The 11,196-nt window shown below is 36.3% G+C and overlaps 1 protein-coding gene across 1 annotated transcript in view; it reads right to left on the bottom strand.

Annotated features, from left to right (window-relative positions):
- Positions 1 to 241: 241 nt before the first annotated feature.
- Positions 242 to 11,196, bottom strand: part of LOC134746846 (chromosome transmission fidelity protein 18 homolog) — a 58,227-nt gene continuing 47,272 nt past the window's right edge. Inside the window, exons 17-18 of the mRNA XM_063681414.1 lie at positions 8,873 to 8,927; positions 242 to 598 (exon numbers count right to left, since the gene is read on the bottom strand). Coding sequence (XP_063537484.1) covers positions 495 to 598; positions 8,873 to 8,927 — 159 coding nt within the window. The 3' untranslated portion in view covers positions 242 to 494. The remainder of the gene's footprint in view (positions 599 to 8,872; positions 8,928 to 11,196) is intronic.

Below are 11,196 nucleotides of genomic sequence, written 5' to 3'. Positions count from 1 at the left end.
AAACTATCAGGCCAATTCGAACAATACGATACGTCAAAAAATGACGTTTCTTCAAACAAAAACGTCATTTTTGACACTGACATATCTAATCCATATCGTTTCTAGAACTAGTAAATGACGGTATCTTATTGTTCGACCTGGCCTGTTTGTATCAAGACGTAAAATGTAAAGACTGCAGTTTCATAATTCTATAAATGATAACTAAATACAAATTAGTTATTCTGACGCTACATTAATTATCTATAACAAGTCGTGCACAGTTCATCACAATCATGGCGTATTAATATCAAAACATGTAGAAGGTGAAGATTGCTGTTTCATGATTTTAGTTCAATGTTAGCCTATGCCCACCGCGTGTTTTTAACTTTTAACGCGCCGTTGACGCGCATTATAGGAATTTAGTTTGCGCATCGCGTGTGTATAGATACAAACGCGCGTCGACGGCGCGTTAAAAAAACGCAGTATGCATAGATTTTGATTTAAAACTACATTCGCTATAACAAGTCCTTGGTGCGTACGTTCCGTCGCACGGCGTTGTTGAAGCCCTCCCGGTATTGGTAGAACACGCTGCTCGACGATATCACGTCGGGAACTGCATCTGCGTAGCGAAAAAATATATGGTGGCGAACTATTTATTTACTTACAAACTTACTTTAAAATTGTACAACGTCGATTTAAAAAACTACGCTACGTGAAGCTACGAGAAATCAGGAAAATTTAGGTTTTTGAAATCATTAGCGCCTGTGTCTAAAAGCGAGGTTTATACTAGCAAGAACTTGCATGCAATTTACGTTACATTGCTGACTACTAAGGTAAACTGCATTCAAAATGTTTATCAGATACCGCAATGTAATGAAAATTGCATGCAAGTTCTTGCTAGTCTAAACCTCGCTTAAAATCTTCTTCTTTTGTCATACTCTGAAAGTAGCTTGAAAGTGGGTTTAAAGTTATACGTTTCGGCCCTAGGGCGTTTTACTTGTTCATTTCACATGACACCCGATTGTTGTGTATTTGTGCGTATCTGAATTTTCACTTAAATTACTACTTATTAGTAACTATTTATAAAATTCAGACAATTTCAATTATTACGCTATTCACTAATAACTAAAACGCCAATCAAATATTCAAATTAAACTTTACTTTTCCATTCGGCAATATGTAACGCATATGTAAAGCGTGTAGCAGATGCCGCCGCCGCGTTTATATCAATTATACGGGGTTCTAAGCTGCAGTAATGTTGCAATAACGGTGAGTGATAATTCAGCCTAATAGAGACTAATGCCGTGCGTTGTTTATGCTTTTATGAGCGTGGAGACATTCCGGTACAATGTATTGTTATGAATACACAGCGGAACCTCGATAACACGTAACCAAAGAAAAAGGCTAAAAAGTTAATGTTAACGAGGTTTCGTCTTAAAGAGAGTATCGACTTACCGGTCAATTCGAACAACGTGATAATTACTAGATACGAGAACAATACGAAATCTAACTAGTTATCTTTTGTAAGTCGATTCGAGAAACCAATTGTCATTTCACGCTACAAATTATTGTGACGTTTTGGGATATCCATTAGATATCCATTGGATGTCTAAGTTTAAGCAAATCTTAAAGAGATCGTTTAAGAGGACATTCGGAATCGCGGAAATGTAAAATTTTACACGAGTTTCTTATATATCTCGTTATCGTTTCTGTTTCATATCTAGTGGATATCTAGTTGATATCTAGATCATTGTTCGAATTGGCCTGTTAGAGAGGTAGTTTTTGTTCAATTTAAAGAGCCTCCGAGTTACAGAGGTAAAACGAATGAAAAATTCGTATTAGAGAGGGAACTATACAAACGCGTAAAGTACAGTCTTATTATTTTCTTCGGAGTACAGAGCTTTGTTAGTAATGTACTGGATAGCAGTGAAGGGAATCGGTATTTACTTCGTTCGTTTTATTGAGGTTAGATGAGGCTCTTGTTGTTCAGTCTTTTAAAATATAAAATATTATGTACTTTAGCGTGTAGTTGCGCTCTCTCGGAAGGGTTTCCACGGAAGACCAGCGTCGAGATCCTTAACTGGTATCTTGACATTAAGCTGAGTGGAGACCCTTTCAGTGACGCTTATTAATAATAAATTGTTCTGTTGTCTATGTAATACCTAAATTTAAGCGTTTTCTGAATAAATCTCTTCTATTTCTTTTTGAAATAAACGTATCTGACAAAACATTACGTTACACAGTCTGTAAACTGCATTTGACGCCTACCAAATACTTGGTACTAAATGTATTTCCATATGTATAAAGTCCGAAAAACGATTTTTAATTATTTCTATCTGTCTTGTCTTATTGTCCATATCAACCAAAGTCCCCCGTCGTGTCTGTCTGTTTGTTTGTATGTATGTATGTTCGCGATAAACTCAAAAACTACCGAACGGATTTTCATGCGGTTTTCACCTATCAATAGAGTGATTCTTGAGGAAGGTTTAGGTGTATAATTTGTTAAGGTTTCGAGTAACCCGTGCGAAGCCGGGGCGGGACGCTATTAGTATTCCTTATGGCTAATGTGTATGTGCAAAGTATGTGCATATATTCTGTCCGGTGGATAAGACTGTTGACTATGTTATCACTAGATAACAAAACAAAAGCGAAAAAAACCAGGTAGCTGATTACAAAACATAGAATGTTATCTTAAATGTCCAAATGAGACTAATATACGAAACATACAGTTGTTCATAAGAAAACTATCCCTCTCACCAACAACACGAATCATCTACATATCCTCTCAGCAAACTGAACATACAGCAGACTCACATAGCAAATTAATTTCAACTAAAACCAATAACAATAAAGTTCAATTTCGCCTGCATTTCCCATTACACTTTCAGTATGGATGGTTATGTTATGTACAAAGTCATATAAAACGCCATTCGGAGTGTTTGCGCTAGTTAATTACTCCATTGTGCGCTAGATGTCGTTACATAATGCATATTCTTTATTAACATACGCTTCATTATTCCCTGTGTTAGCTTAAAGTGCTTCCCGGCGGTGATAGAGAATAGGTTAATTTTAATTGAGTTTTTGTTTAAATAGGTAAATGACGCCTTTGATACGAATTTGTAATAGGATCGGGTTAAACCGTTGTATTAAAATGTTTGAGATATTCAAAATTTTCATTCTACTTGCCAGGTAGACATATAATTTAGTCATTTCCCTTGAAAATATTTTTTAAAGTGAGTCGCTTGACAACAGATTAATACATTGGCGGCCTAGGCTGGCAAAATGAGCTCTAGCTAACCTTGAGCTCTATGTCACGTACACACCACCTACCAATAGCCCTAGCCGCATCACACAGCTCATAAAATGTTTGGATTGGTCTTTAGTTGGTATTTCTGTACATTTTAAAGCACTTTCCATACCTTAGCGAGAGAAGGGCAGAGAAGACACTCGCGAACGCGAAGCGAAGCGGCGCGCCGCGGCGCGGCGGGCTCAAGGCGTTCGCGTTCGCAACAAGATGGCCCACCCAGTACACTTCTATAGGTATCAAAGGATTGATTCACCACGCGCCGCGCGACGCCGCGGTGCTTTGAGTTCGCGTGTTGTTCGCCTACGTAGTACGCTGCTACATAGTAATTATAGGAAACGTCGGTAAATAAAGGTAACAAAAAAAATTCGCGCTAGACCCGATTGTAAATGTGATTTAATATGTGTTCAAAACGCGAAAGTTTTAAATGTTATACGCTGCGTAAGCCTATCCGGTAGGTATATATCTACATGACCGGAGATCCTAATTTCTCTGACTCTAATGAACTATAACACTCGGTTAAACCCTTGAAACTACGCTAATCATCACACATCCATTACAATAAACAGTGGAATCAAACAGCAAAGTCGATTTCCCGGCCGCCCGCGGCGGGGGAGCGCAGCTCGGAACAATTAATTTATACGCCGGCTCGTTATAACTTCGTCTCATTGTACAGTGAGACTATTTGATTTGGGACTTTTTAATCAACTGGGAGCCCGATGAGATTTCCGAATTTGAAATGTGTTGAGCGGGCTTTAATTGTTTTTATTGTAGAATTATAGTCCGACAAGAAATTGTAGAAAATTATTGAGGGCGCCACTTTCTACGTAACTGTCACATTTTTGACGTAAAATGCTTAATGGCAACAAATAAAAAAAAATCAGTTCCATTTTATTTAATTTCTACTATTTTATGTCGCACTATACCTATTTGACAATTAACAAGTGATTGCGATTTAATTAATATATCCGAATCCTTGAAAAAGCCATTTTATCAATGGATTTGATGAAAAGGTTTTTTTCTGATAAATAAAGTTTAAACTGTCTCACATTAGATAACGCGATAACTCACTAAAATTGTTATACAAATGCCTACTATGATATGTTCTATTTTAAATGTGTAATTATCTAAAAATATTATAAGTTTGTTAACGATGATGATGATGTTAACTCGCATGACATAAAAATGTAGGTACATCTGGTCTCCCGCGATACAGGCCTAGCCTAGCGGGGGGACTCCTGGAACCTCCGAATGTCAAGTCAGTTATGCACCAACTCTCTTCAGTAACTTGTGATATGTACTTACTATGTACTACAATTGTATTCGTTCTGTGCAATAAAAACATTTTTTATCTTTTATCTTTTTTATGTATATTGAAGGTTCGGCTGCGTGCGACTGTTTCGTATCACCTATGCTCACTTACACAGTGGGTGAAAATGTTATAGAGGTACTGAAACAAGGTTTAGTCCGAATCTTTGTGATCTTCTAGTCGGATACCATCGCGCAACTACTTCGTCAATTTACCTCATCAACCGTCTAAGTAGTAGGCCTACGTGCAATTTGGTCTGGTCTGTCGGATTATGTAAGTGATTCATTATTCTGTACTACTGGAACAAAATAAAAGAAAACAAACCAATTAGTTCCATGAATGATTTTTTTTAACTTATGAAATCATAATTTATATCGTTTGACCACCGGAAAAACTAAAAATACTTTTGTAAACCTTCATATTATTTTATTAAAAAATCTTCAAATTGTTAAAAATTTTAGAGCGGTTGAAACGCTCATAATTTTCGGCGCGAATTCGACAGAGCATGATGACGTCACACGTTGGACGGTCCAACTGACGATTGCTACTAATGACACTTATGTGAACCAATCTGTCGAATGCGTGACGTCACATGACGTTTCGCGCGTTACGATCACTAGTTTTTCGCGGGCAAATTTTTGCACTTTTTATTTATTATTTTAAGCAATTAAATGATAATTTAATAACGGAAATGCATTAGTAACATGATATAACGGTAACAAAACATCCGAATACAAAATATTTCGTTCAAATATAAACTTCATACATGAGGCTAATTGTGTAACAGAATTAATACGATTTTAAAATGCTGCTTTACGAACGATTTATGGCTACTTACATAGGAAACATTCAGGTATTTACGGAAGTAACTCAACATAAATTTTAGCTTTTCTCTTCGAGATGCGATTGTTAGGAATTGGTAGCGAGATATACAAATTCAGTAACATTTCCACTAGGTCAGCACGAGGCGGTACAGTTGTATAAGTTGTACACATTCTCTGCTCGAAGGCGCTTTTTAGGGTTTCGTACCCAAAGGGTAAAAACGGGCCCCTCTTACTAAGACTCCGCTGTCCGTCTGTCTGTCTGTCCGTATGTCTGTCACCAGGCTGTATCTCATGAACCGTGATAGCTAGACAGTTGAAATTTTCACAGATGATGTTATTTCTGTTGCCGCTATAACAACAAATACTAAAAAGTACGAAAGCCTCGGTGGGCGAGTCCGACTCGCACTTGGCCGGTTTTTGTTACTTACAGGGTTTCCCGGGTTATCGGCTTCGCTCGTAGCGCGTAGCTCTTGCTGGCACTGAATGTGTTAATCGATTATATAATATGATTTGATCGGTATATTTAGTGTTGCCGATCCAAACCTACAATTACTCTTTTATAGGACAATGGATTACATGTTTAAATACTTTTAAGGCAAAAATTTCGTTTTTGGTACAAGCTTTTATCGCTGACTGTACTTTTTTCCACAGGCAACTAATACTCATCGAGACAATTAAAAAAAAAATGTCTTAATTGCGTCCCTAATGCAGAAACAGTTATTTAAAACTGTCAAAACAAAAGCCGTTATCTTTCTTTTCATTTTGTCTTTGTTAGAAAGTATCAAAAAGTAAAGTACCTTCGGGGTTAATGTAGACATTGTATTACGGTTTCATTTTACACCACACACCAATTCCTAGGCTTCCCCCGCCAAGTATAATGAGCTCCCGAATCGGATTTAAATATTAAATATCAATTCCGACTGTACGCGCCAGAAACAATATAAATGTAGACGCCGAGTGAATTTACATTCAATCCCATTACGAATCGCGTTGAGATTATTAACCAGTCACCTTAACGATGGGGGGTGGGGGTATTCCGGCAAATTTAAATAGGACTATATTCGTGAGGATTCGGGTGGTTTGGTTTTACAATAAGGAATAAGGCTTGGCGCAGATGCAGATACGATTATGTACATACTCTTATGGGAATCTGTAGATTGTAAAGGCGTAGTTTGAGAGGCGATTTTGTAGACAGGAAGATTTGATGATGAATAATTGTTATGGTTCCCTGTACATAAATAAGTTACATAATCAGAGCAGATAACCGTTCCGATGGAGCCACTCTGCGCGGGGCACTTAAATCTTCGTGGTTTGCCTTTTGGGCACCTAAAAATACTTGAAAAACTTATCTACTTCACAAAACCGAGCTTAATGACTCAGTACTCTAATTATCTTACTTGGTTTTAGTAAAATCCACGTCTTATATCGCACTCCCATTGATTTACGCAGCCATGATCTAATAAGTAACTATAAAACTTTCCTATATAATATTTTTTTAAAGGGGGTTACCAGCGGATCACACCAAAAATAGCCCGTAGTTGGTTTTCAAAATTGAATGCGGATCTCCGGCGCGCGGGAGGAACATCGACGGGCGACTCAACTTTTACGAGTAGACCGACACAAATCTGTCCTCGACATTTAAACTTCAATCGGAAAATGTGCTAATAAAATTAAAAAAATATATATATTTATTTCAGACACCAGGTATCCATTTTTGTTTACAATATATTACCTAAATATGTTAGTAAAATATATTACTTTTATATCATTTTATGTTATCGGTAGGTACAGTCAAGAGCATAAATATATATACATTACCAAAGTTTCAAAAATATGTGTACGCTCTTATACCTTAGACAATAAAGTCGTGTTCACATATTTTTGAGCCATTTGTCTGGATCGATATTTTCGCCTTCGATTGTACGTTAAAACAAACGAGTTGCTCTCTGACAGACCTAAAATTTAGACAAATATTACATTAGAAACGCGATTTCTTAGTAACAGAGACATTTTTGGTAACGCCAGCGACGTGAAAAGTATTAGTGTGAAAATTGATAACTGCATAGCTTTTATCTACCTCACACGCATAGTGATAACCGCCTTATACCTCAATAACAACTCCCAATCTATTAAAGCCACGATCGGCGAATCGGCGGGCTCAGGTGCGCGAGTCGGCGTCGGCGCGCCAATGAATATTAACAACCCTTTCGCTGCCATAATTGAGAATAATAGGCGGACGTGCGACGGAGATTAACGTTATGTGATAAAGACGGTTGCGGGGACCGACTGCTATGTGGATTACGAATTTACGACAGATTTAGTATATGAAATGTTAGAGGAAATAAAACTTTTTACACATTTTAAGGCTGTTTTATTGTTCACTAGCAGGCCAATTCGAACAATGAAATACATCATTTACTAGTTCTAGAAACGATATGGATTAGATATGTGTGTCAAAAATGACGTTTCTTCAAAAAAAAATAGTTATTTACGATACAAGTGCGGAAAAAAAAACTCGAAACGAGTGGCGATAAATTAAAACACGACCGCAGGGGGTGTTTTAAATCGACACGAGTTGCGAATTACCTATTCGCACGTGTATCGTACAACGTTTTACAGTACATATGGCCCTTTAAACTTTCGACATATGCACGAAATGTGCTCTTTTACGCACTAGTGCGAGAAAGTAGCACCATATGTACTGTAAATGTCATTTTTGACACTGACATATCTCATCCATATATGTAGTTTCTAGATCTAGTAAATGACGTATCTCATTGTTCGAATTGGCCTGCTGTTTAGGAATATGTTCTTTCATATAGCAACATTGTATGTCAAATTTACATTCTTTTCATTCTACCGGATATCCGTCATTCAAACCCCATTCAGTCACCTTTAGATAAAAACTTCACTTCGACAATTACCATAATGGCCGCCTGAACGCGCCTCCGCGTTGAATTCATTTAAATTAAAGATATCAGCTGTTTCTGCCTTAAGCATTCCATATTTTCATAAGTGGACAGTGACAGACATAAACTGAGAGAAAGAAAAGAAGAACACAAAAGAAGAAAGAAGAAAGCGGGCCCGCCCACGAGGGATTACCAGGTTATTTTCTCTCACGACAAGGTACTGTCTCTTAAAACCCTAATTTTCGAGCCCATTTTACATTCTGTTCCTAACACCTGCTAAACAGTAAGCGTTAGTGATTGTTTAAAGCACTAAAACTTTAATGTTTCTTTTCAGGACATTTCCGCGTTGACATAAACGATAGATAACAGGATGATGACTTACATCACCAAAGCCAAGTCCTGTCACTGATAAATTAAGGAAATACGTTCAAGAATATAGCGTTTACATTATGTGTTATCTACTATTAACCTTTAATGTCTTGAATATGACATTACATTTATTTGAATACCATTCGAAGACATTGAACTCATTTATAAAGAAACTTACCTGATCTTTGCACCTGAGACAGCGGAACTATGCGCCCGAAGAAATCCTTGTGTACCTGCAACAAATATCTAACATTTAGCGCGTAGAACGTAGAACCTAAATACGAATAATTAAGGGAATGGAGTAAAAAATATCTATTAATAGTTTCTGATTACTACAAAAGAGAACAGCTTTTCTCTATGTCTTTGTCTTTGGACTAGTTTAAATAAGCCCCTATGATTTTACGGTATTTTCATGTAGTTTGTCGTACTTTGCAGTCTACGTCTAAAGGTAAAACCCTAAAGAACTGACAACACACCTCACGCCGCCAAGCACCACTCGCCGCGACACTAACCGCGCCGCAGTCGCTAACAACTTGACACTAACGACGTGACACTAATGACATCGCGAGTAACGACATCGGCGTGACGACTTCGCTAATTGTAGACGCAGGCGCCGCGGGCTTGAGGTTATGTGGCTCTATTTTATATGTAAAAAAACCGGATAAGTGCGAGTCGGACTCGCCCACCGAGGGCTCCGTACTTTTTAGTATTTGTTGTTACAGCGGCAACAGAAATACATCATCTGTGAAAATTTCAACTGTCTAGCTATCAAGGTTGATGACAGACTGGTGACAGACAGACGGAGACAGAAAGACGGACAGACGGAAAGAGGAGTCTTAGTTTTTACCCTTTGGGTACGGAACCTTAAAAAAGTACGGTTACTATTACACATTTGTATTCGTAGGTACAATAGTCATACTTGTTATGGCCATTTTTTGCCCGGATGCTGCACTTCATGATAAAAGCAAGCCGCTTTGCACAGTGCTAGTAGGGACCAAACTGAGTGATTTGACCCGCAGCAGCGCAAGTTTCACCCCTTGGGAACAGAGATGGCGCCACTTCTTTAAAAAATATTTCAAAAAATTCTACAAGCGAAACCAATGAACCGATTTAAATGTTTAATATCTCAAATGAAAGCTCATTATATACATTACTTTTAAAAAAATACTCAAAAAATATATACTGATTATTTTCGACAAAAAACGGCATCTTAAGTTTTTTTTTTTACTCGATTGATAGTTTTTACTTGGTTTCTCAAAAAAAATGTATGGAATATGAATAGCTTAATGCATGTATATATTACTGAATAAATAACAAGTATTATAAAAAAACCCGACACCGATACCTCTTATACTTCACGAAATATAAAAGTTTTAATGTGAGTGTAAATTTCTTCAAAATATATTTCAAAAAATTCTACAAGCTTAACTATTTGACCAATTTCAATGTTTAATATCTCAAATAAAAGATCATTATATACATTACTTATAGAAAAATACTTATAAAACATATACTAAACCCTTTTGGCAAAAAACGGCATCTTAAGTTTTTTTTCTTACTCGATTGATAGTTTTTACTTGATTTCTTAAAAAAAATTATGGAACATGAATAGTTTAATAAATATATATATAGTACTGAGTATATAAAAGTATTACAAAAAAACCCGACACCGATACCTTTCATTCTTCACGAAATATTTAAGTTCAATTATGCACGTTCTTACAAATAAATCCTTTAAAAGAAATCTTCAATCGCAGTAAGTGCACTGATTTTAATATGAAATGTGTCATATGAAAATAAATCACCCAATTTATTTTAATAAATAAAAAATTATAAATAAAAACTGAATTAAGTTTTTTCCTGGTGGTGAATTGCTAAAAAATATAACAAATCTAAAATTAGGAATTATTTTTATTTAAAGTGACTACATTTGTAAACAAAAAACTTAAATGTCCTCTTCGGGTTCATATTTCATATTTATTTATTGCAACCATGGTTTTATAGGTATTACAAATTCTTGGTAGTTCCACATGGACCCCGTGGGGGCATAGCAATATTACATGCATACTTGGAATCTGATCTTAAATCTATGTGTATAATATAAAAGTAGGTCAATTTAGTAGTTTCTATACATATAAGCCGAATTGAATCAGATAATTGTCAGTGTATTAAATAACAAAATAAACGGGCAACTAATTATTATTAGGTGATGTCAAATTATATGGTTCACCGGTAGATGTAAAACTGTAAAAGAAAAGTCGTTTTGTTAAGTACTCGTACCATTCCAATACTACAAAATCACTGATCATACATGAACTGGTTGCTGTAGATTATTGTTGAATTATTTTTGTGCCTAGTTGATATCCATTAAACCTATAATTTTGTGCCAGACCTATAATTAGTGGTCAGCATGCAAAATAACCCTGGATTGAAAATTACATTAACTTACTTTTGATTTGTACAGCCACATTTGCATGATTTACACTGGGCTGTGCATGGTAA

Source organism: Cydia strobilella, chromosome 13, assembly GCF_947568885.1.
Source record: "Cydia strobilella chromosome 13, ilCydStro3.1, whole genome shotgun sequence".
Classification (NCBI taxonomy): domain Eukaryota; kingdom Metazoa; phylum Arthropoda; class Insecta; order Lepidoptera; family Tortricidae; genus Cydia; species Cydia strobilella.
The sequence above is the reverse complement of the archived record's forward strand: the minus strand, read 5'-3'. Positions and strand labels throughout refer to the sequence as shown.